Source organism: Suillus clintonianus, assembly GCF_016758775.1.
Source record: "Suillus clintonianus strain FC179 chromosome Unknown DEU56scaffold_27, whole genome shotgun sequence".
Taxonomy (NCBI): Eukaryota; Fungi; Basidiomycota; class Agaricomycetes; order Boletales; family Suillaceae; genus Suillus; species Suillus clintonianus.
The window spans coordinates 102,571-125,608 of NW_024539251.1; the positions used below are offsets into that span (position 1 = coordinate 102,571).

Below are 23,038 nucleotides of genomic sequence, written 5' to 3' on the forward strand. Positions count from 1 at the left end.
ATATCCACTTGAACTGTGTTTGCAGAAAGTGGTACCAGCAGGATTAGCAAATGTCAGAGGTTTGCTTAATATACTTAGCGACTTTTTCAGGTGAGTAATACAAACAAGACGGAAAAGGAAATGTGAGATTTTGCTGATGTTGCTGATGCTCGAGAGTGGGGGGGGGTACCATTCAGCGACTCGTATAACATGGACTATATAGTGCTAGCCTCACTTTTCCTGATGCCAACAGGCTTAGGCTACTAGTTGCAATACAGCAGGAAAATATGTGAATGAAAAAGCTTCATCGAATCCATCATGCGTCTGAGTGCGAACGTGTCTCAAGTTCAAAATGTGTCAATTGAGAGTATGATGTCATTGCAGACTCAGATAAATCGCAAACTTGACTGGTGCTGCAAAACTGCAGGTGCATCCGAGTAACGACGATCGAATGCATGACGATTTGAAACGTCCCGAACATATTTGAGTAGTTGTACTACGTAAGGAATGATCAGGACACTCGGCTGATATTGAGTTAAATAGATTTGTGCGCACCGACAGGTACTGTTGGGCCAAAATATTGAATGCCGACAGTGCTAGGATTGAAAAATTAATTATATTTTGACAGCCATAAAAGTAATACTTGCTTAGCCCAGTTCCGAAGTAAAAAATGTTGTGTTGTAGAAGGATATCAAGCAACCGACACCCTCTTTCGCGGTATGCCCAATATACACGAATCATGGTAAGTACTATGATCTCTGAGGCAAAAAGTGAGCACTCGACTATATTTATAGCTAAGAGATCTCACCAAGCTCGAATGCTACCAGAAGTGCCCAAGGAACTCCTTCCAACTTGTTGTGGGACAGTGAGTAACAACCCCCACCCCCGCTTGATAGTTGGACTGTTGTCGACCCATACTGAGTTATTTGAAGATGGCTCTTCTTGGAGACACTCACATTCCAACCGGCTCGAAATTGCCGTCGTCATTACCACATCCGAGATCGCCAGGCACTGAGGGATCAAACAAGAGAGGCGTGTCAAAGTACGGAATGCAGGATCACAACTGTATGCGCACGAGTACCGTTGACAACATAAGGGCCAGAATAGATTTCTTGTTTCCCCATAATGCATAAGTGCGAAGGACGAAGATACCTGAAGGTCCTATAAGTGTTCTGCATGGATGCACTAGAAAATTCGTAAAACCTTCTGCACCAGCTATGCAGAGTGCGGCAGGAACTGAAGGACGAGCTTGAAGTAAAATAAGCAATCACACTACCATCACTTACCATACCACATCGAACGCAGGGATTTACAAGTCTACATCGGCGAATCCTCAGTGCGGACATCAATTTTCAACAATTGCTTACCACAAAATGTTCATTCTGGAGATGGTTCACTTCCATATCATGGTTAGTTTCGAATTGACGATAGAGTATACTATTTGGACCCACTGTATATGTGTATACAGAGCAAGAAGGCTGGCAAGTATCTCGTCGTGACATAAAGAATGCGTCCTTTCTTCCACGGGGGCCTATGAATCAAAGATATCTATACATGCCAGTTAGCCTGTCGATCGACAGGCTACATCTCGCAAAGATGAAATTACCTCCTGGTCCAAGGTCAGGAAACAGTCGTAGACCTGTGACCATTTGTTCATGAAGGTTGGCTGAACAAATCGCAAGAGTGCGCACCCAAAAAACCGCTAGTGATACTAGCAAGAGCCCTGTTAGCTACGAGACAAATCATTGTGGGAGAAATGATAGCACCGAAAAAATACTGTCAGCGCCAGGATTACAGATTAGTGAAGCGCAGATGTCAACAAGTATTTATCGCTCACATCTCGGAACTGTAGGGTGATTGAGAGGTCAATGGAGGTTTGTGAATCCATGCTTAAGAAAGAGCCCAAAGGAGAGAAGCACTAGTGTCGCCGAGCATGGTTAGGTTGAATATATAACAACCCATAATTCCAACCAGGGGCATTATGTCAAGCGTTTTTGGTTTGACATGCCAACCACGATAAGTAACATGCCATCAAGCCAAGCAAGGGTCAACCTCTTGATCAACGTTGGTTCACTTTTAAGTTTTGTGAGCATCACGATAGAGCGCACCGAGTATCACACGCGCCACTGACCTTGTACTCAAGGCTGTCGTAATCATATCGTACGTTTCAAATGCTGGTGGTCGACTTGTGAAAGTTTGGTGAAAATAAACGAGATCGGTCAATTGATCTATTACCTGTGGCAGTTCACTGCAGGCTGTGGACACTCACTTCAGGTACCTGACAAGGAGGGTTTAAACCTGCCAAAAGCCGTTCGTCTTGCGCGAGCTTTAACAAGTGATGCATATGGCAAAAGTATTTTGAAGGACAGCAAATCTAAAACGAACCAATCTACTAGCTCTCAACAAATGCCTTGCCTTTCTCAATGTTCTTCTTGAGTTCAGGCAAGCAGGCCTCCATCAGCTTCTCTTCTTCAGCAGAAAGAGGCCCAAGAGAGTAAATTTTCTCGACACCATTGATCTATAGAATATTTGAGTACGAACCAACTGAATGGCTTGCTTCTGTCACTTACACCAAGTTCCACATTGGACGAGAAAAAGTCGATACCCTGGTCCTTGTAAAGAGGGCTCTCAACGAAGGTGGGCGTGATGACACCTTTCTCGCCGTTCAAACCTCGTAACAGAGAGTTGGTGAACTTGGCACCAGCATATGCCATCGAAAGGGTGGCGCTACCAGCACCATCTTTAGCCTTCACGACCTCATCACCACCAAACTGAATGCGGTGGACAAGAGCCTTGTAAACATCGCCTATGATAGCTTTTCCGTGTGCATTCTGTGATAGCAAAGGGACAATAGTCGCGCCACTGTGACCACCGACAACAGTTATGGGAGTGTCCGCGGGCTTAACACCTGCAATACCAGCGGTGAAGCGAGCAGCACGGACAACATCAAGGGTCGTGACACCGAATAAGCGTGCAGGGTTGTAAACGCCAGCCTTCTGGAGGGTGGAGGCAACTATAGGGACGGTGGAGTTGACAGGATTTGAAATGACAAGAATGTGGGCAGTAGGTGCGACACGGCCAATTGCTGCTGCGAGGTCGCGGACGATGGAAGCGTTGGTCTTCCAAGATAGGCTTAGCAGGAGCTAATGTTGTAGAGGGCATGTATAACTTACATTAAATAGATCGTCACGAGTCATCTGGCGAAGGAATTAGAACGGAGGAACAAATGAGGTGTAAGACTTACACCGGGCTGAAAGGCAGGGTCAGGATTATGCAACAAGGCATGAGAATAGGGAGAGAAAACGCACCTTTCTTGGGACACCAGCAGGGATAACAACCACTTGGACGCCATCAAGGGCCTCGTCGAGCTTGTCAGCGGGGTAACCATAGACCTTGAAAGTTGATTGAACTAACTCATGGTCACCGTATGTAGCAAATAACGACGTACCTCACTATGAGCATCAACATGGCTTACATCAGCTGCAACGCCGGGTGCGCCACGGATATCATAAAGGCTGAGAGAGGTGACAAGGGGGTCAGTCTTGAGGAGGAGTGACAACGGTTGTCCAATGCCTCCGCCAGCGCCAAGGACGGCAACTTTCGTCTGCCTTGTAGCGGACGAAGAAAAAGTGCGGGAGTTGGCGGAAAATGCACGGACTGCAGAGCGGGCAAGCATGATGGACGTCGCTGTCGTAGTCGTCGAGCTGGACGTTGAGGAAAGACGGGGGAGCAATGAACAGAATTAGCTCTGTTCGAATTTATGCGGAAATACCGCGAGATGCCGAGCGGCTCGGAACGGCTCGGACGCGAACGTCACGAGTGGAGCGTCCCAGACCATCCCGTCACAGTACTATCCGTTATTCGTGTAGCTGATTTCCGAAACTCATTCGAGTCAAGTAATATAAGTTGTCTGGTTTTCAGTTGTGACGCTTAAACTTTAGCCCTAGCTAGCGCCTTCTCTCAAAGTTGAATCGAAAGATCCCGCGCGCAAGGCCTGTGGGGTCTCCCGCCGCACCTGGCAGGGTGAAATCGTGCGTGTTACCGCTTCACCGAGTCACTGTTCGGCTTCGCTAAGGTCAACCTTCCGTGACGATGCGAATTGTAGTTCGTTCCTTGCAGGTGGCTTTATCGGCCATCGCGAAATGATAATGCACCAGTCAGTAGCAGGTATCGACAACTATGTCATTAGTACATCATCTCGCAGCGCCTCTAATGCTCTCAACACCCCGCGCGCTATATCTTCGCTCCTCTTCTCCAGCGCTTTGCCCCTTTCCCTTCCGCCATCTTGCTCTCGTCCCCCACCACGCCGTCCATCCGCATCTGGAGCCACATCTACATCCACACCCACAATATCGCCCTCGCTACTGAGCTCACCCTCGAGATCGTCATACAGCGCCAAAAAGTCTCGCACGTCTCTGATGAGTGTCTCGAGAAGGACGTCGCCAAATATCAGTGATCGGTTGTTGGGTAGCACTGTGATTTCGCGTGGGGCTGTGGATGTACAGAGGAGGCCGAGCAGGACAGCGGTGTACCCTGCCAGGAAAGTGAATTCGGGAGATTGAGACATGCTGAATGTGTTCAATGTGGGCTGGGAGGAAGGGATTTTACGTCTAGGAGAGGTGGAAGGGCTCGCAGAAGGAGAATTTTGCTTCTGGCGCGCAGATGGCGGCTTTCGACCGACATCCAAGCTTGGTTTGCGCTCACGGCCAGATGCGATTTTTAGTTTCCGCGATAAATAATCAGTCGATGCGAATACTGAACCGCAATATGCCTGATACACAGATACCAAACACGAAAGCAGCGGTATCTGGGAGGACGGAGTGCATGAACAGGTGCGAACGCAGCTGCGAGTTGCAGAACAGGCGGGATTGAGAACTATGCGAGAAATATCAGTGATGAGGAAAAGCGTCGTCGAAAACAAGTCAACAGCGGGGGAGAGAGATACTCACGAATGCGTCCCATCCCCTCACACACCCCTTTGCCTTCAACACCTCCGGACGCCCAGTTCAAAAGCAACCCAAGCGCAAGACAAAGCAAGTCGAAGGACTCAACACGTGTGAGGGGATACATCGGGACTGATATGGCCTTCTTTTTCCCTTTACTCGGCGTACCGTTTCCATTCGACGTACCCTGTCTGCGAAGTTTACTTGGTGTAGTTATTTTGCTCGCAGAAACCGGTTTATGCGTAGATTTGGACAGCGAAGGAACAGGAAACAGCGCCTGTTTTCGAGGCGAACGCGTGGATTCACGTCGGGAGCCAGGTGGAGGTGGAGATGAAGTATCTGTGTCCTCTAGTTGCTCCGATTTTACCACATGATCTTCATCCCCTTGCATTGGTTCTTCCCCTGCCCCTTTGACCCCATCACCGCTAAGAGACTCGACCCATCCAGCTTGTGCACGTAACACCACGCGAGTAACAAGGGATAGGGCTGTGCCGCTTGGTGTCCAGTCAGGAGAGAGTGTATCAGAATATGTCGGAGACGAGTGAGTGTATGAGGATGAAGGGCGGGAATGGGCGGAATTGGAGGACGGGAGTAGCGTAAGGATACGCAGGGTCGAGAAGAGGGTCTTGCGTGCTGTTTGAAAAGGAACATTAGTCTACCGTTCGTTACGATTTATATCCATGGGGAAATGTGTGCAAGTATCGGCAATGTGGGATAATGGTTTGGGGAAGAGTTCAGGAACCGAGGCAGGGAAGCGAAGCAGGGAACCAAAAACATACCAAGCTCACCCTGACCATCCTCTGCATCCGCATCTACAGCATCAGCCCCTTCTTTGTTCATCATATCCAAATCCCGTACACAATCTCGCATAAGGATCTCAGCAGCAACGCACAACTCCACGAGTTCGTCTATAAGTGCCGGGTCCGCCAGCGCACGGTGAATTTCTGATTCTTCTTGTCCAGTCCCATTTAAACCATTGCTTGTGACACCAGAACGAGACGGAACGTGGTTCGTCCACTCTTCCAAGAGGTAGGCATCTACGAGCCGGAGACAAGCGTGGATGTGAGCGAGGGAGGGAGTAGCGATTTCTATCGGAGGATCTGAATGTTTACGTATTTCTTTTCCTTTCCCATTTTTCCCAAGTGTTATATCCAAGCGTGTAAAACCAGGGAACAGTTCCAGTCCCCTCTCCCAAGCGTTGACGCGTGGAGGCACAAGTAGGAGCTCGGCATGGAGGGAATTGAGGATCGATGGGAGGGTATGAAATGCAGGCGGAAGGAGGGAAGGCGGCAAGGACGAGAGTGTAGTGCTAAGCAGGGTGCGAGTGGAGAGCTGTGGTGTTCACGACGAGTTCAGCAGAGATATCGAACATTCGTAGCAACAAAGGCACAGCACGGGTCGCGTATGAATAAAATGAAGAACAATGAACGAGGGCAACAAAATCAAAGGAACGAGAGTGTGACGTACCCCACGTATATCCTTCATCACTCCTGATTTGGTGATCAGGTCTGCAAGAGCTTTGAGCTACCGCCGATAGTCAACATGACGTGATTAATGCAATACAATGCCACGCAACCCCAAGCAAAAGAATAAAACCAATTATCGCATCATTCCTGACAGCTGCCGCAAAACTTACTCACCGGCGCCACGTCTGTGCGGATTATGCCTGATGTTCTCAGGCCCGTTGCATCCATCCCCGACAGGGCGAGTGCAAGGATGTCTTTCTTCAGACCTGGATAGTTTGTCAGCGGGTGATCACATCGACAAATATCAAGCAAATTCTGTCGGAGAAGTTCATGGAGATATTGCAATGTATATGACATACCCTGATTTAGCCCATCACCCTTCATGTCAGAGGTGGGAGTGACAGAGCGCAGGATCTCGAGGAGAGTGGGGACGAGTTCAGGTTTATGAGCAACTTCGGAAAGGGTTTGGGGGTCGCGGGTAGAAAGGAACGCAAAGAAGGATAAGGTGACATCAAGAATCTGGGGAGGGTTGAGTTCATGTTTCGTAGCAAGTGATATTAAAAAGGTCAACAGGCATGAAATAACAAAAGGAACACACCTTGTCCGGACCTTCCTCACGGGCCTTGACGAACACATCCCAAGTGCGAGCATAAAAATCAGATGTTTTCGCACGACGGTTGAATTCCGGGTCGCATAGTTTAGTAACGATTTCCAAGACACTGTTCACGGCGAGAGTGAGCTTGTGGATTCCTTCACGTAACAGTACGGACCTGGCTCTGCGGAGCGCAATGGCACAACCACTCTCTATGCCTTCAAACAAATACCCTACCTCGTCAAGAAATCGTCTGCTCTCTCCCTTGCTCCGCAACTCCGTAATACTCTTGAGATCATTCATCATTCCATTCGCTAGCACCCGCGAACCCACACTGGATGTCCTCTTCAGTGTCCGGTTATCATCGTCGAAAGGACGTGGATCGTCCTCGGAGTTGTCGACACCCCACCGGGACCGCAAGTCGGCATAAGATTCACGCGAGTCATCTGGCTCTGCGAGATCTGCTGCCGGAAGCGCAATACGGTAAGAACGTGACGCGCCAGCATACGTCCGTGTATGCTTTGTCGGTAGGGGTTCGCCCCGTGTTGGGGAGGGTGAGCGCGAGGAACTTATCTTCGGTGGAGAATGATGAACAGGAAGTGTGTTAGACGATGCTAGGGGATGCAATATTGGCGACTAAACTCAGTAGTGTGACTAATACGCACGGTTTGATGAGCAGACATTCTGTCCGGCATCGCGATCAATGGACGACTCTGTGCGTGAGCGTGACAACATGCGCTTCACCACTCCGAGCGACCTTCCTGGTGAGTTCGGCGTCCGATGCGGAGAAGCGGGGAACAATGTGCTCAGATCCCGCGCTGGTTTAGTCGGCGTACGTATGTTCGGCGGCGTGCTCGAGATTGAGCCCACGTCAGGCATCGTTGTACTTCTTCGGATAGGACTAGTTACTTTGGGTGGTGATAAATGCACATTGGACGGTGGTTGCACGATCTCAACCTCGATTCTGGGTCGTTTCCGTGGTGGCGAAAGCATGACCTCCACGTCTGGTGAGTCTGGTTGCGCACGGCGCGAGTTCTTACGTCCGTATGTCCTTTTCATCGTCGTTGCCGTGGTTGTCGTTAGAATATAGTTGTGGATCGTGGTAGACAGCGAGCTCTTGTCGGAATTCGGCCGGGTGTATCGGCGCGCGCATGCAAATGCACGTGACCATCTCAAACCTTGATCTCTCTCCAAGACCACGACCGCGATGGAAAGCCTTCAAGCACGCATAGACTCCTTTCTCAAATCCAAGCGCGTAAAAAGGAGTTCAAAGTCCAACTCCACTTCTTCAACCGTGAAATGGCCTCATCCTGCCTCTTTCAACGCCAACCCGAATACTCTTGCCGAAGCGGGCTTCTACTGGGTGCCAAGCTGGGAAGACAGGGATAGCGTCGCTTGCTTTCTCTGCCATAAAGAGCTGAGCGACTGGGATGAGGAGGATGACCCTTTCCAGATCCATTGGAAGAAGTGTGGCGGTACTTGTGCATGGGCAATAGCTCGGTGCGGACTCAGTGAGGATATTGCAGATGATGGAAGGTGCGTTCACGCGTCTTATGAGCACGTGTGATGTTTATAGGAAAGCCAGCTTTGTATTCTTGAACAAGAAACGCTTGCCAACGAGTAAGGCGATGGAGAAAGCACGTCTTCAGACATTCGGCGAAGACTTGTGGCCTCATGATGGGCAAGATGACCACGGCGCTAGCTCAAAGAAGGTGCGTCCCCACGCTCATTTGCGCCGTACTTTAAATCTCATTCATCATCTTTAGATGGCTCAAGGAGGGTTCGTGTACACCCCTCAAACAAAGGGTGATGATACCGTGACTTGCTTGTATTGCAACCTCTCACTGGGTGGCTGGGACACGGACGATGATCCGATGTACGTATATGAAGTTCTCCCCTTGGAGACATAAGATGACCCAACCACGATAGAGGAGAACATAAGAAACGCGACACTAAATCCGGCACGCGGTGCCCATTTTTCAGCGCATCAGGTAGCAAACCTCGCACTACTTCAAGAGCAAGGCAAAAGAAAGGGGTTGTTGAAGTGCCGCCCGATTCCAAGCCTGACCAGTCCGACTCGGGCGATGAACTTGCGAAGGCAGAGATTGTCGAGGAAGTGCAAGCACCCAAGACAAGACGAAAGGGGCGTACTGTCTCGACATCTAAGCCACCCGCCAAAGCTGCATCAACTAAAGCGACTGGGAAAAAGGCCCTGGTGAGATCGTCCAAGTCAACACTGGCAAACCTGTCCGAGGCTGAGGTGGTAGCCTCAGAATCTGAGACGGATCCTGTTATATCAGAAACAGAAATTGTCAAGTTGGAAGCAAAGGTCGACGTGCCTACGAGAGTGGATCATACTCCTGTACCACGAGTACGCATCCAGGACGATCTTCATAGCGACCAATATCCGAGCGATGTAGATGTGGACAACCTTAGAGATACGCCTCGTCCTCCGCCGCGACTGGAAACACCTGATGGCAATGACGCACCTATGGTTGTTGATGAGACGCCACAACCATACGAACCTCCCCTTTCCAGTCCACCCCATCCTCCGTCGTCACTTCCACCATCTGAATCTCCAGAACTTGCAGCCATTCCTTCGCTACGGCCAGAAACGCTCACCCCTGAAGAGCGATGCCTTACGGTCGAGCAATGGATAAGACGGGAGATCGAAAATAGCTATGAGCAACTGATGCAGGACGGGAAGAAGCAAATCTCATTATTCGCGGGGAGGGCAAGAGAAGTCCGGCAGATAATTGAAGCACTATGATTGAGTTGTTGGTCATGTCCGTAGGATAGCTTTCTGGGTTGTCCGTTATTTATTTAACCTCGGTCCGCAGTGAAAAAGTGAGCACAGGGTCAAGGCATGCAGCGACCCCTCGTATGAAACAAGTCCCGACGACGTTCAAACAGCGTGGTACACCGACGTGATACAAAGCTCGAGTACGCAAGCAGAAATGGTTTTCCCCAGGTCGATCTTAAACACCTGCCTAATTTGGAAATTGGCAGGACCACCATTCAATAGAAAACTAGAGTTGACAGGCAAGTGTCTTATAATTATAAAGTTTATAATTAAGGCAGCTTGAATATTGACTTTTACCTCAAATGATCAAACGCTCAGACGGATCAATGATCGGCAATTAACTGGAAACAAAGAGCGTGCGTTGACATTTTGCTAATAGGGAACCTCTGAAGACCGAGTAAAACTATAACAAACTGATAGCGACTGTGTCCAAAACTAGCGCTTATCCCTCATCGCAAGCGCGCTCCGCTGCCTTCAAAGCTCAGACTATGTTGATGGGCGTGCAGCCGATGTTGATGACACCGTCCTACAAAAGTAACGTTTAATAAAATCAAAGAGATGACGGAGGCTGAATACTTACGTATGTCTCATTGCTGCAGCAGACGGGCTGCTGGAAACAATTAGCACCGCTAGCGAAGAGGCCGATGATGGTGATTGGGGTGCAGTCGATACCAACGTCACCGAGAACGTCAGCGGCGATGGGGATCCCCCCAAACATCGTCGCATTGTTGTTGTACTGATCGACCTAATATCGATATATAAGTACGAGTTATAGAGACAATGCGCTATACATTAAACTCACTGGTTGAGTCCTGTCGCAACATTGGATGTTGCCAGTGTCGCACTGGCTGGAGTCGCGCAGAGAGAGGGGCGTGGCGATGGCCAGGAGAGCGAGGGACGTGATAGACAGGATACGAACAAACATTTTTATAAGACTGGAGTATTGATTTTTGGATGGCTTTTGAAAGAGCGTTGAAGTTATGTGGCTGAAGGGCGATTTGAACTGAAGAATAATCGAGCAAACCCGCCAGACTTTATACCTGCGGAGAGGCCTTGTCACTTCGGGATCTTATCGCAGTGACCGAATCCCCGCCGTGTCGGCATAGTACTTTGGCTCGATGCCGACAATATACATAGGTGCCAGTCTTCTAAGTTGCCATCTGGAATCTTGGTGAATCACTTCTCATTGGTTGGTAATCACGTGATACCGACGTCTCCTGACAGCTTTGCAATTCCCCGAGTTCTCCGCTCCACAGTGTTGAAAGCAAGCCGAGAGGGGTACCCGACGCTGTTCTCGCCAAACTAGTACCACACTTTGGAACAACTTATGTCCTTCTTCGATGGGTTCCTCTAGGAGACCATGCCGGCTCTGTTACAAGATGCGGTGACTGCACTTCAAAATTGAACGTACTGCAGATTGACTTCCGACGACGTCCAGAGCATTTTCTACATATTCCGATACATGCCATTGGCATCTCTTCTTTGATGATTCTCTACAGGAATTCAGGACAGTTATGGAATTCCCCTCTCCGCACCACGGCGTTGAAAGAAACCCGAGGGACCGTCTCTGCAACGGAAGGCCCAAATATTACCGCGCTTACATACTTGCTGCGAAGGAACGAAGCGATTATTGCCTTCCTTCCACAATCCTTCCATTATAAAGTCTGTATAAGGAAGACTACTCGGCGGTCAGTCTACGTCTTGAGGGTAACCTTGCCGAAGCAGCAGTCAAATTTCAACGTACTGAACAACGTTAACACGGGCTCGAGTTTATGGAGCTCCGCATCGAGCTATATATGTGCCAAGCACGATTCTCAGTTCCGCTACTATAGGAGAAACGAGGAAGACCGGTCCACTCACCTTTCATTCAGGTTGTAAGTAACCCATACTAGTGTATGCACGCATATGCATGTTATGCGCGGTATAATTTGTGGGTTGGCACGTTCAAATTAAACGCCCGTTGAGAACGGTTGACCCTACAGTAAGTCTGCACTCTAAACCTCAGAACCGTCATTGCGTTGTGCGTACTCCGTCTTACTCCAAGTCTCTGTCCTTGTGTATTTTATAGTAACTCCTTGCATGCGTCTGGGGCACGCTAGCGACGCTGGTCGACGCCACAACGGTGGCACAACCTTGACCTGGAATGTCCTAAATTTTGCCTTTCCCTACCTTTGCTGCACAAGACGTATACTAATTGGTGCCGAGGGCCTGGCTCAATGTTCAACACTGATTGTGACTTTAGGTTCGTTTGAATTTTATTGTGGCGTCCAAGTTCGAACGTGCACTCGCTGTCAGCGCTGATGTCTCTGATTATAGATATCCAGTTCCTCTCGGTCGGTGATCATGATGGTGAACTCTACCATCTGCCAACCAATATGATATTAAAGATCGCACTGGTTAATGTATGTATCCACCCTTCCAACGCGCTGATGGTTGACTGCCACTGCCACACTCGAGCTGCGGTGCGAAGCTGATGTCTCGATGCGATCATAGCGCGAGTTATCGAAATGGGCTCGTAGTGTCTTTCCAGTCACCCATCACCACCGAGCAAGAGGACATGGAATGCAGCGGATGCAGCGGATGCTTTTTCAGATAAGACGCATCACCCGATTCAAAAGTCTGTCAGACGAGGACCGTCAACACAGAATATATCAACATTAAGGACTATATGCAATTGTCGCAGAGAATATTAAGGAAGCATTTTTCTAAGCTACAGAAAGACTCCGGCGATGCTGTGAAAGCTTGATATGATGTCGTTTCCACCTTAGGCCTCATACTTTGCCGTTGTATTTTGATAACAATTCAAATTGATTGACGATCAGTCTATCTCACTGCGCTTTGTCCAGCCTACTAAGCTGATATTCGTTAACATAGCTAAGCAAATTGCTGCACAGGTACTTGAGACGAGGCTTGACACTAACACGCAGTCGTCGTCGAGCTCTCTCGGAGATCTATTACTTACTTACCGGTTACCGGTCACGTTTTTATACCCGGTCAATTTGGATTAGTAATTACAGTGCTTGTACAAGCTGTAAGTAGTACCTATCAGTTGTCTAACCAACAACTTGCTCGCAATTGCTCAGACTTGTCTAGAGCCTGGTCAGGCTCTGTTGTCTTCACTGCTCTAAAATATCTAAAGGTTCGATATCTTTTTTTGTTACACTGCTGACGAGGCCAGGACACAACCGAGCTGTCAGTGGCAGATTCATACGTCATGTCTCTCATCAGTGACCCAGGGTACGCCTGGTAAGGTCTGGATGATCCTAATGGTGCACTCATGCCTTTGATGCACAGATACTTAGTTCACAGTCTAAGACTGTCCTACCTGCGCAACGTCGATGACCCATATGGCGCACGTACAATCTCCCTGAGCCCATCCTACACATCAAACCCTTATATCCTCGCAGCCTCACTCGCCGATGTTCATCGTTGGCCAGAACTCGAATATCCCTCCAGTCCGCCTATATCAGACGATGAATCAGAGGCTCCTGATAAGTCCTCGTCGGGTTTCCCTGGGGCGACTGGTCTTAAGCACCACCAAACTATCATGGGCAACAGATCGGGAGCGTTTGGCTTGAGAGTATCAGGTCGACGCGCTTCTACGTCGAAAAGAGCCTCTCTCATAGCAAAGAGAGCCAATATGCATAACGAAGCAGCGGATGCTCCCGCTGCCCTGCCGCGCGTCAACTTCATCAATGCTGCTAGTGACGTTGATACGTGTCCGATCACTTCAGAACAGGGTGATGTCACACAACCTCTACCCCTACAACATCAACCTGCGCTTAAGAAAGACGACCCCCCTCTTGAGCCACCCCCGAGGGATGTTCCATTTGTGCCAAAATTCAAAGGTGCGGCCGAAATGGAGGCCAGGCGCAGGTTAAGAATGATGGCGCGCCGCGGTGTACCAGCCTCCATGCCAAAAGTTCCCTCTGTACCGACACGTGGCCTCAATCCCGATTTCTCTTCATCTGATGACGAGGATGGGATGTTGGAGGATGATAACGATGACGACTATGATTTGGTAGCTCCAGGAGACGACAATATGGATGAAGCAGACGAATTTGATCCGTACGGTGTTGTATACACTGCTTGATTAGAAAGCTCACCGCCTTATATATAGAGATTTTGCTGCTACCCGAGGCGCGCACTCGGACAGCGCATCTGATGGGGTCTCCATTCTATCAGGGACTGCCTCAGTGTTGTCTGGGTCCAATATTTCCACGCTTGGAACATCGCCATTCGTTGCCCCCTACACCCGGGCACGCTCACGACTCAGCCCCGTGTCTGAACATCGTGCTGCGGACGAAGTTCACGAGGGGTCTCTTCCAACCATTCACTCCAAGCCCATTGAGACTTACTTCGAGATGATCAGTCCAATCCCAAAGCCAGATCAGCGATCTGAACCAGCGCCTCAAAAACAAGAAACGCGAAGAAGAGGTGTCTCAATCTCACTACCTGTCATTGACGCTCCGTCCGACATGACATTCACACGCAAGCCTGTTGTACCAGCGCGCCAGCATGCATCTGCTCTCACTGCTATCCTTGCTTCGTCGGGCGGTCCCGCCAACCCATTCAGTGAACTATATGGTGCCATATCTGGACGGGGAGAGACAGCCTCAGTGGACGTCAAGGTTTACTTTCCGCATGCAAAAGAACCTCACGGTGAACATCTGACTCTGAATGTGCGGAAAGATGCAACTATGGAGGAAGTCATTGGTTTTGCCTTATGGACGTACTGGGACGAGCGATGGCTGCCCGAACTGAATGCGGGTGTTAAGGATGATGACCCGAAGCTCTCTGCAATAGGTTGGATCATGCGCATTGCAGAGGATGATGGCGAGGTTGATGAGGATTTCCCGCGTATGTCCCCAGTTTTTCGCTCGGCGTAAGAGAATATTTATACTCTTCTTCACAGCGCCCGACCGCACGGGCAAGATATCGAAGTTCGGATTTGACGCATTCGCTATTCTGGCTGCTACTCCACTGCAAAGTACGGCACCTTTTCTTTGTTTGTCAGACCGCTAATTATCCTCCTCAGTACAACAAAATGAACAACTGGAGACCAAGATACAGCGACGGCCCTCGAGAGTCATGGCAGCGCCTAAGAAACAGGATTCAGGACCTCCAGGTGGCTTAACCTTGCCATCCGTCTCCGGCCCTACAAGCGCGAACTTCGGTACAACTCCAATCTTATCATCTTCTTTGGGCCCTTCGTCAAGCCATGGGCCCCAGCTATTCTTGCGTATTCGCGTTGCAGACACCGCTGATGCAGTCCATATATCTACCACCATCCCAGTGTAAGTTGAATTTGCCATGTTGCCCTCTACCCCCCTCACCACTGAGCACAGGTCAGCGGGTATGTACATGCAGGAGGTGCTTGAATTAGTTTGCCGGAAGCGCAAATTGGCAAACCTCAAGGACTATGCTCTGGTCGTCAACGAACTCACCATGTTGGCATACCTCGACCGTACAGTTGCCAGTCTCGGCGGTAGACGCGAGCTGACGCTGGTCAAAAGATCCACGCTGCCTCAACTGGGCATCGAGCCTGAAAGCAGATCAGCACGCACCACTGACCCGAATGGTACTAGTGAACACCTCATGCTCAGCACAGCTGCTAAATATTTCTTTCCCCAGCTTCCATTTCCAAACGGATATCGGATGTCCCAGAGATGCAGTTAAGCTCTGCGGCTGACTACGCAACAGCATACAAGGTTTGCTATCCTTTTCCGATGGGGTTTCCTCGCGGTTCTGATTTTTGATAAAGAAATATACCATTTACCGCAAGATGCCTATGCTAGCTCGTCAGGAACGTACTTTGGCTATTGATGGTGTTTATCTACATGTACGATTCTCCACCATCACAAAAGCTCGGTAATGACAGTCTTCATCCAGATCATGCCATCCACAAACCGAGCCAAAGCGGTCTTTGACAGTGGAAAGACAGTGTCATTCCATATCAAGAGCATCATTCAATGCCAACAGTCCGCCAAATCGTCAACACTCTTCAAGATCATCGTACAACGGGACAGCGGGAGCAAGCGCTACGACTTCGAGGCGGATACGCCGAAGCTTGCGGGTGAGTTGAGGCATTCGTCATCATTGTCGTACCGAGCTGATGGTGGTGACAGGTGAGATCGTGCAGACTTTACGGATGTTGAAATCCCACTTGGACCGTTCCAGTACTGTTAACCGCTCGCGGCGCAGCAGACATGTTGTATAAACAATTCTCCTCGTTTTGTATCGCTGTATTATCGCAAGTGTAAAATCCACTTCCCAGGGCTTCTTCCCTGCCGAAGAACCCATGAAACCCGCGTCAAGGTTGAAGGAAGCCTTGTCGACTGACAAGTGAGCGCTGAATGATAACACCAGAAGGCACGCGATTCCTGGGACAGCGGAAACTACAGGCATGATCATTAAACGAGACAACACAATGCACGAAGCAACTGGAAAGGATGCTATGTTCCATTTAGGAGGTAACTTGTGTAATTTTTGACTCTCCAACGAACCATGATCGGGATGGGGAGCACCGTGTGGGCAACAGTTTTGCATTGGGCACGATGCATGTGCATGACCGTTCCTGCTATGCTATCGGAGTGTAGAGCGTGGATCAAAGTCTTGCGCTAAAAGCCCCTGTCTCGTGGTCCTGTTGAGCACGCAAAAATACCGCGCAAACAAAGTTCTATCACGAATCATGACAGCCTAAGTCGACGGTAGCAATGAATCATTTTTGCATCCCGAAGAACTATCTATGATGATTCAAGAGACGAAAAGAGATATGGAGGCGCTTTTATATGGATCTGTCACGAGGATGTTAACGTTTATGTAAATGATATATGGTCCCTGGCAAGTACTTGGTCAATAACAAGCAGTATTTAATTGCAGACTGACAATGCAAAGCTTGTTGATATCGGGGCATCACTGTCATCTCGAAGAAAATTTTTGATCCTTGAATTTGCCTGGAGTCAATGCTTTCCAGCCGCGGCACGTACGCGCGTTGATGAGGACTTGGATTCAACTGTAATAGGCACCATATATTAGTACGTACATGCAATATGTATTACACCACTGTCACCACACATGGAAATATCGTTCATGACGACGCAAAAACTCTCAATGGTAATTCAACAATGAAAGGCAATCCTCATACTTATCCTTTAGCACAAGGGCCCACAAAAATGGACGGATGTTAGGCGATATTAACGGACATGGCCAAAGTTCGTGGAGATGAAGCAACAGTATCATGAATATGCACTCAAGCTCCACTTGAAGAAGATTTTACCAGGCGCTTGAGGAAGTTTATGGGCTGTTTATGCATGTACAAGTACTATCCTTCGAAACGGTGAATCGTGCGATGCGCTGGTCAAAGAAATGAGTAATACTTGCAACTTATGAGTCCAGGACATGAGAGCGTCATCGTAGTTGCGGCCTTAGATGGTGCTAGGTCGGGTGTCGGCAAATGCGCCGACGATGGTCTGCGGTAGGTTGGACTTCGCGAAGAAATAACGGACTTCTACAGCCCATAGACACAACGTCAAATAATGGGAATATATAAATGAGCAGGATGCATGGAGGTCAATTAGCTTCAAGTCCACCCGTTGTGTACATACCAACATTACCAGTCAACCCAACACAACATGTTGAAACATATCATCACTCTCTTATCCTTCACAATCCTTGTCGTAGCCGGCTCCTCACAGTGTGATACAGGAACGATTATGTGCTGTGACAATGACCCGGTACATCACCAAAATATTGCTTGGCAAAATGAATACTCACTTCCATTCTACAACAGTCCTCAGACGCAGCAGAATACTTCGCGCAGGGGGGAATCGTTAAGCGTCGGGCAAAGAACGAGTGCTCCGCGTTTAACGTTATAGGCACCTCCCAAGCTTGCGATGCGAACCAGGAGCCCATGTGCTGCGAAGAAAACAAAACCGTGAGTCATGAAACTTGTCAAAGTACCCGAATTGACGTCCTTTCAGAATAGCCTGGTTGGTCTTAGTTGTTCACCTATTGACGTCACTGCGTGATCCATCAATCATTGGAAAGTAAGAATCTCGTATGTCAGAGTGCGGGCGGACCCCCGCAGCTGTATTAACGAGGGCACTATAGCATTGTCCGTAGTATAGACAGATCCGGGCCCAGTGGGTGTAGAGATATATTGAAAATTGAAGTTTATTAGATGTCATACAGATCCTCAGTGGCAAGTGCTCACCAAGCAACGCCCCACTTGTCTATACTGTGAAGAGTCAAGAAGCTAGACAAAACGAGGCACCATGAATCTTCCGTTACATTGATCTGATGCAGATGTTGGGCGCAAAAGGCGGTCCTCTTGAAACAATATTTAGGATGAAAGGTTGAACATGTAGAGTAAGTACCCCGAGGATCTCCTAGGTTCGGGTAGCGAATACGACAATCACGGCCACGTGACTGTCGCGTCTTCATTATAACGTAGCATCGAGTCTAGACTCTAGAGTTAGGCCATCAATATAGACTCGGACATGAGTTCGGGCAGTGAATACCATCGCGGTCAGGTGACGGTCGCGTCCTCATCATAACGTAGCATCGAATGATTCGAATCTAGACTCTAGGTACTGAGCAAAAAAAATCAGTCATTGCCGGGTGCTTCTCGAGAGTACTTACGTATGGATACTACGATCAATCCCCGTGTCCCAATAAAACGGGAGTTAAGCATCACAAGCACAAAAGGTGCCCATCCTGGAGAACACATAAATAGCCCGAGCACAAGGCTTGCATGCAGCATATCAACTCTTGAGCCATCAACATGATCGCCAGCATCCTCGCACTCTTCCCTATCATTGCTCTGGCAGTTGCGCAGCAGTGCAACACAGGCGATATCGTCTGTTGCAACAGTACCTCAACTGCGAGTTTAAATTTCTCGGAATCACATACGATAGACGTGCTAACCTGATGTCTTCGAACAGTATTCCAATGCTGCCTCCTACTTGGAGTAAGAGGGAATTGTAAGCGTCTTCGCTGACGTCGATGCTTTGGTTGGCCTCTCGTGCTCTGGCATTATGTGGGCACTTCTTCGGGATGTAACGCCAATCAGGAGCCCCTTTGCTGCGAGGACAATACCTATGTCAGTGATACTCACATGGAAGCCAATGGCCAGTGCGGCTAATAGCATCTCGCAATCAACAGAATGGTCTGGTCAGCATCGGCTGCACACCCATTAATGTGATCATTTAGGTGGTATCGGAGAAATTGTTTGAGGACGGCGTGTGTAGACTCAGTAGGCATGGCTGGAGTCTGGATTGATACCCCTGCATTATTTGCATTATGTAAGTACACAGACAACATGTATTACGCTTCCAAACCGGGATTATTAGCCACTTGAACGTGTCAATCATCGATAACATACAGAGTCTTAATATAACAATCGAACAGGCTGTAACTTACAGCCTGGGGTCAGCGCTGCAAACGCCGACCTGCAAACTCCGACCCGAACAAACCAGGATGATAAAATTTTGATAATGGAAATCAACCCACGAATGTAACGCTGACGAGAACATCTTAGCGTCCAATCAGCATTTGGAATAACCATGCCATCAACCATGCCATCAGGAATGGCAGCGCAATAAACCCCGCACACCCGGATCAGAATCTAGAAGAGTCTTTAGCGGAACTCCTGGTGGGTGAATGACACTCGAAGCAAAGATGCGACTCCGTATGGAGGAATATTCGTTGTATGTCGTGTTCTCTAACGCGAGTCGGCCGATCAGGATTCGAAGAAGACGATAGAAATTCTCTCACCTCTGGATTTTTAGTGAGAGATCCCGTAAACCATTGACACGACAGAGAATTCTTAAAAGTAGGGCAAAAAAATGAAAGTAACCTCATCTCCCATCTCTGCCCACCAAGTATCATTCCTGATCACCCTCTCTCAGCAAAAATGATCTTCAGCATCTTCGCTCTCCTTCCGTTTGCCCTCCTTACTGCTGCTCAAAGCCAGTGCGACACTGGTGTCATCGAGTGCTGTAACAAGGACACCCTCGTGAGCTCAATCCAATTACAAGTATGCAATGATGTCCTAATCGAAAATTTGTAGTATTCGCAAACAGAGCCTATCCTGACCGAGTTTGGCCTGGTTGACGTCGCTGCGGTTGTGGACGCCTTCGTGGGTCTTGAATGCTCCGGCATCAACGTTGTCGGTACTTCCACTGGTTGCTTGGCAAACCAGCAGCCCGTTTGCTGCGAGAATCAGAAATACGTGAGTACTAGATCCACAAGTTAATAATTTAACCAATGTACCCTCTCTAGAATGGTATTGTCAGCATTGGCTGTACTCCCATCAATGTCAACCTTTAAAAACGGATGACGGTCTATGGATGGAGTTGAGGGTTTCTGTGGGATATTACCTTATTTTGATGACTATTACTCTCCTATCACCACGTTCCTTGTTTGTAAATTCATCAGTACAAGTACCATGATACCTGCCTCTACCAATGGAACTATTGCTGTCTTCTGTTTCTTGTGGTCAAAATAGTAGCCTGGCCTATACACCACAGCGTCAAGCACTTACCAGCACTTAGTCCAGACTGGGTTATGAGTCTACAGGAAGAGCGCGATGATCAGCACACATGTTGTTAAGCGAAGATGCATTCCGTATGGACCCGGGGATATTCGTGTTCACTAGCGCAAAATCGACCGATCAGAATTCGAAGAAGACAATGGAAATTTTCACCTCTGAATCTTTAGTAAGTTTCCGTAAACTACGGTTAACGAGAATGCATAAAAGCGAGGCAAGAAAACGAAGGTACCTCCATCTCCCATTTCTGCCCACCGAGTATCATTCTTGATCACCTTCTCTCAACAAACATGATCTTCAACATCTTCGCTCTCCTTCCGTTTGCCCTCCTTGCTGCTGCCCAAGCCAGCCAATGCGACACTGGTGCTATCCAGTGCTGTGAAAAAGACAGCATGGTGAGCACAATTCAATTGAAAGCATGCAAATAATGTTCTAATTGAAATCTTGTAGTATTCGCAAACGCAGCCCAATCTGACCGAGCTCGGCCTGGTTGACGTCGCTGTGGTAGTGGACGCATTTGTGGCTCTCACGTGCTCCGGTATCAACGTTGTCGGTACTTCTACCGGCTGTTCCGCTAACCAGGAGCCTGTTTGCTGCGAGAACGAGAAATACGTGAGTACCAGATCCACAAGTTTAGGATTTAACCAATGCAATGTACCCTCCCCAGAATGGCGGCGTCAGCATTGGCTGCACTCCCATCAACATCAGCCTTTGAACGACGAATGGCATGTGTATGGAGGGGTTGAGGGTCTCTGTGGTCTCCGTGGGACATTACCTTATTTTGCTGCATATTACTCTCCTGTCACCACGCTCCTTGTTGTGAACACGTCGGTACAAGTACCATGATACCTGCCATTTACCAATGGAACTATTGCTGTCTTCCGTTCTGGCGTGTGATCAAAATAGTAGCCTGGTCTTATTCACCACAGCGTCAGGCACTTAGCCCAGACAAGTCACGAAAGAGCGCATCAGCACACAAGTTCTGAAGCGAAGATGCACTCCGTATTGAGGGATATTCGTTACATATCGTGTTCACTAGCGCCGGTTGACCGATCAGAATTCGAAGAGGACAGTGGAAATTTTCACCTGAATTTTTAGTAAGTTTCCGTAAACCATGAACGAGAATGCATAAAAGCGACGCAAAAAAATGGAAATAACCCCATCTCCCATCTCTGCCCACCGAGTATCATTCTTAATCGCCCTCTCTCAACAAAAATGATCTTCAGCATCTTCGCTCTCCTTCCGTTTGCCCTCTTTGCTGCTGCGCAAAGCCAGTGCGACACCGGGTACATCAAGTGCTGTAACGGCAACAACATTGTGAGCTCGATCCAATTATAAGCATGCAATGATGTCCTAATTGAAAATTTTGTAGTATTCGCAAACGGAGCCTAACCTGTACGAGCTTGGCCTGGTTGACGTTGCTGCGGCAGTAGACGCATTCGTGGCTCTCGAGTGCTCTGGGGTCAGCGTTGTCGGTACTTCCTCTGGCTGTACAGCCAACCAGCAGCCCCTTTGCTGTGAGAATGAGAAATACGTGAGTACTAGATCCACAAGTTAATAATTTAACCAATGTACCCTCTCTAGAATGGTATTGTCAGCATTGGCTGTACTCCCATCGGCGTCGGCCTTTGAATGACGGATGGCGCGTATGGATAAAATTGAGGGTTTCTGTGGTCTCCGAATTATTACCTTATTTTGATGGATATATTACTCTCCTGTCACCACCACGCTCCTTGTTTGTAAACTCATCAGTACAAGTACCATGATACCTGCCTGTCTACGATGGAACTATTACTGTCTTTTTTTCTCATGATCCAAAAGAGCCTATCAGTACGCAAGCTTTCCGACATGTGTGACATTGGGACTACAGACGTGCCTTCTAGAGACAAATTCGTAGTGTACCTTTGTCAACGGCGTGATCATTAAGACAATTAGGTCAGGGCTGAGGACATCGACTCCCCAGCATTGCGAGGGTGCTGAGTATCGAAAATTGCACATCCCTCATATGATTGCCGAGAGGTGGACACGTCTATATGATATGTAAGACAGAACTAGAGAGCGAATTCAGCTTCAACGGGGGAACAAACCACGAATCCTGATGCGCACCAATAAAAGACCGTCGACAGGGTCAACGGGCCCGACAAATCACCTCCCCGTCCAAATTCAACTGCAAAGCCTCTCGCGCCTCCAACCATTCATGCTCCTTGCTTTTTGTCCGCACCACAGCAATTTCACCCATGCCTAACGGTTTAATCGTCTGTGCCCGGCGTCCGGAGCAAATGCGACGCAACTCCCCGATGTCCATAAAAATGCGTCTACTGGGTCTACTAATGAGCTCCATATCCGAAAGGACAGGCCGGTCGTCGCGGTATTTAAGCTCAGCCCATATACGGCGCTGGGCTTCGCCAACGCGGAGAAAGTCGGTGGGAGAGGGTGACTCGATGGTTCCGCGCGTGACGTTGGAGATGAAGCCGGTCCGCAGGAGGATGCTCAGGATCCCGAGGTTTTGCGTTGTGTGGTCCACCGCTATTTTGTGGTGTCGGGCTCGAAAAGCGTTTTGGACGCGAGCGCATAGGTCATATGGTAGAGGCATTGAAACTGTGTCAAATCTGTCAGCAGAATATATGCGGGGCGCAATTGAACGCACGAGACGTATAGACCTTGACTGAGTGTGGATGCAAGGCTTTCAAGTTGCAGTCACGG

General features: G+C 48.8%; 11 protein-coding genes across 11 annotated transcripts; 6 read left to right on the forward strand and 5 right to left on the reverse strand.

Moving 5' to 3' along the window:
* Positions 1-79: 79 nt before the first annotated feature.
* DEU56DRAFT_797443 (uncharacterized protein) lies at positions 80-2,164 on the reverse strand. The gene is made up of 15 exons (XM_041352944.1): positions 2,111-2,164; positions 1,817-2,052; positions 1,746-1,755; positions 1,671-1,690; positions 1,586-1,618; positions 1,431-1,527; positions 1,347-1,375; positions 1,266-1,296; positions 1,183-1,215; positions 1,055-1,131; positions 936-990; positions 788-880; positions 627-737; positions 535-575; positions 80-475 (listed from the first exon to the last, which is right to left on the reverse strand). Exons 2-15 carry the CDS (start codon positions 1,865-1,867, stop codon positions 296-298), a joined length of 861 nt encoding a protein of 286 aa, XP_041209497.1. The 5' UTR covers positions 1,868-2,052; positions 2,111-2,164; the 3' UTR covers positions 80-295.
* Positions 2,019-3,754, reverse strand: DEU56DRAFT_284594 (malate dehydrogenase). The gene is made up of 9 exons (XM_041345476.1): positions 3,428-3,754; positions 3,288-3,371; positions 3,224-3,229; positions 3,153-3,176; positions 2,550-3,098; positions 2,365-2,497; positions 2,249-2,305; positions 2,111-2,164; positions 2,019-2,052 (listed from the first exon to the last, which is right to left on the reverse strand). The coding sequence occupies exons 1-6, from the start codon at positions 3,653-3,655 to the stop codon at positions 2,372-2,374; spliced, it is 1,017 nt and encodes a 338-aa protein (XP_041209498.1). The 5' UTR covers positions 3,656-3,754; the 3' UTR covers positions 2,019-2,052; positions 2,111-2,164; positions 2,249-2,305; positions 2,365-2,371.
* DEU56DRAFT_900794 (uncharacterized protein) lies at positions 3,678-8,083 on the reverse strand. Its single transcript, XM_041356528.1, has 9 exons — positions 7,646-8,083; positions 7,159-7,594; positions 6,987-7,107; positions 6,748-6,907; positions 6,563-6,654; positions 6,390-6,446; positions 5,702-6,254; positions 4,929-5,555; positions 3,678-4,854 (listed from the first exon to the last, which is right to left on the reverse strand). The coding sequence occupies exons 1-9, from the start codon at positions 8,037-8,039 to the stop codon at positions 4,157-4,159; spliced, it is 3,138 nt and encodes a 1,045-aa protein (XP_041209499.1). The 5' UTR covers positions 8,040-8,083; the 3' UTR covers positions 3,678-4,156.
* A 63-nt stretch (positions 8,084-8,146) lies between these two features.
* On the forward strand, positions 8,147-8,954 carry DEU56DRAFT_284990 (uncharacterized protein). The gene is made up of 4 exons (XM_041345477.1): positions 8,147-8,516; positions 8,566-8,692; positions 8,747-8,856; positions 8,912-8,954. The coding sequence occupies exons 1-4, from the start codon at positions 8,188-8,190 to the stop codon at positions 8,919-8,921; spliced, it is 576 nt and encodes a 191-aa protein (XP_041209500.1). The 5' UTR covers positions 8,147-8,187; the 3' UTR covers positions 8,922-8,954.
* Positions 8,955-10,102: 1,148 nt separating this feature from the next.
* DEU56DRAFT_797472 (hydrophobin) lies at positions 10,103-10,946 on the reverse strand (the record flags this gene model as incomplete). The annotated part of the gene is made up of 3 exons (XM_041352945.1): positions 10,586-10,946; positions 10,364-10,528; positions 10,103-10,309 (listed from the first exon to the last, which is right to left on the reverse strand). Coding segments are annotated over exons 1-3 (328 nt in total), but the record flags the coding sequence as incomplete, so codon positions are not given.
* A 2,051-nt stretch (positions 10,947-12,997) lies between these two features.
* Positions 12,998-16,003, forward strand: DEU56DRAFT_755197 (stress-activated map kinase interacting protein 1-domain-containing protein; the record flags this gene model as incomplete). Its single annotated transcript, XM_041349895.1, has 10 exons — positions 12,998-13,020; positions 13,078-13,851; positions 13,904-14,643; positions 14,699-14,773; positions 14,822-15,080; positions 15,132-15,364; positions 15,418-15,494; positions 15,548-15,625; positions 15,676-15,859; positions 15,912-16,003. 10 exons carry the CDS (start codon positions 12,998-13,000, stop codon positions 16,001-16,003), a joined length of 2,535 nt encoding a protein of 844 aa, XP_041209502.1.
* Positions 16,004-17,417: 1,414 nt separating this feature from the next.
* Positions 17,418-18,063, forward strand: DEU56DRAFT_755198 (uncharacterized protein; the record flags this gene model as incomplete). Its single annotated transcript, XM_041349896.1, has 3 exons — positions 17,418-17,519; positions 17,576-17,719; positions 17,977-18,063. The coding sequence occupies 3 exons, from the start codon at positions 17,418-17,420 to the stop codon at positions 18,061-18,063; spliced, it is 333 nt and encodes a 110-aa protein (XP_041209503.1).
* A 1,591-nt stretch (positions 18,064-19,654) lies between these two features.
* On the forward strand, positions 19,655-20,272 carry DEU56DRAFT_797490 (uncharacterized protein). Its single transcript, XM_041352946.1, has 4 exons — positions 19,655-19,801; positions 19,856-20,017; positions 20,068-20,115; positions 20,160-20,272. Exons 1-3 carry the CDS (start codon positions 19,700-19,702, stop codon positions 20,113-20,115), a joined length of 312 nt encoding a protein of 103 aa, XP_041209504.1. The 5' UTR covers positions 19,655-19,699; the 3' UTR covers positions 20,160-20,272.
* Positions 20,273-20,625: 353 nt separating this feature from the next.
* DEU56DRAFT_911648 (fungal hydrophobin) lies at positions 20,626-21,050 on the forward strand (the record flags this gene model as incomplete). Its single annotated transcript, XM_041357310.1, has 3 exons — positions 20,626-20,730; positions 20,786-20,947; positions 21,003-21,050. The coding sequence occupies 3 exons, from the start codon at positions 20,626-20,628 to the stop codon at positions 21,048-21,050; spliced, it is 315 nt and encodes a 104-aa protein (XP_041209505.1).
* A 455-nt stretch (positions 21,051-21,505) lies between these two features.
* Positions 21,506-22,136, forward strand: DEU56DRAFT_797499 (fungal hydrophobin). Its single transcript, XM_041352947.1, has 3 exons — positions 21,506-21,652; positions 21,708-21,869; positions 21,920-22,136. Exons 1-3 carry the CDS (start codon positions 21,551-21,553, stop codon positions 21,965-21,967), a joined length of 312 nt encoding a protein of 103 aa, XP_041209506.1. The 5' UTR covers positions 21,506-21,550; the 3' UTR covers positions 21,968-22,136.
* DEU56DRAFT_797501 (ribosomal protein S8) lies at positions 22,038-23,038 on the reverse strand. The gene is made up of 3 exons (XM_041352948.1): positions 22,983-23,038; positions 22,442-22,933; positions 22,038-22,386 (listed from the first exon to the last, which is right to left on the reverse strand). The coding sequence occupies exon 2, from the start codon at positions 22,926-22,928 to the stop codon at positions 22,464-22,466; it is 465 nt and encodes a 154-aa protein (XP_041209507.1). The 5' UTR covers positions 22,929-22,933; positions 22,983-23,038; the 3' UTR covers positions 22,038-22,386; positions 22,442-22,463.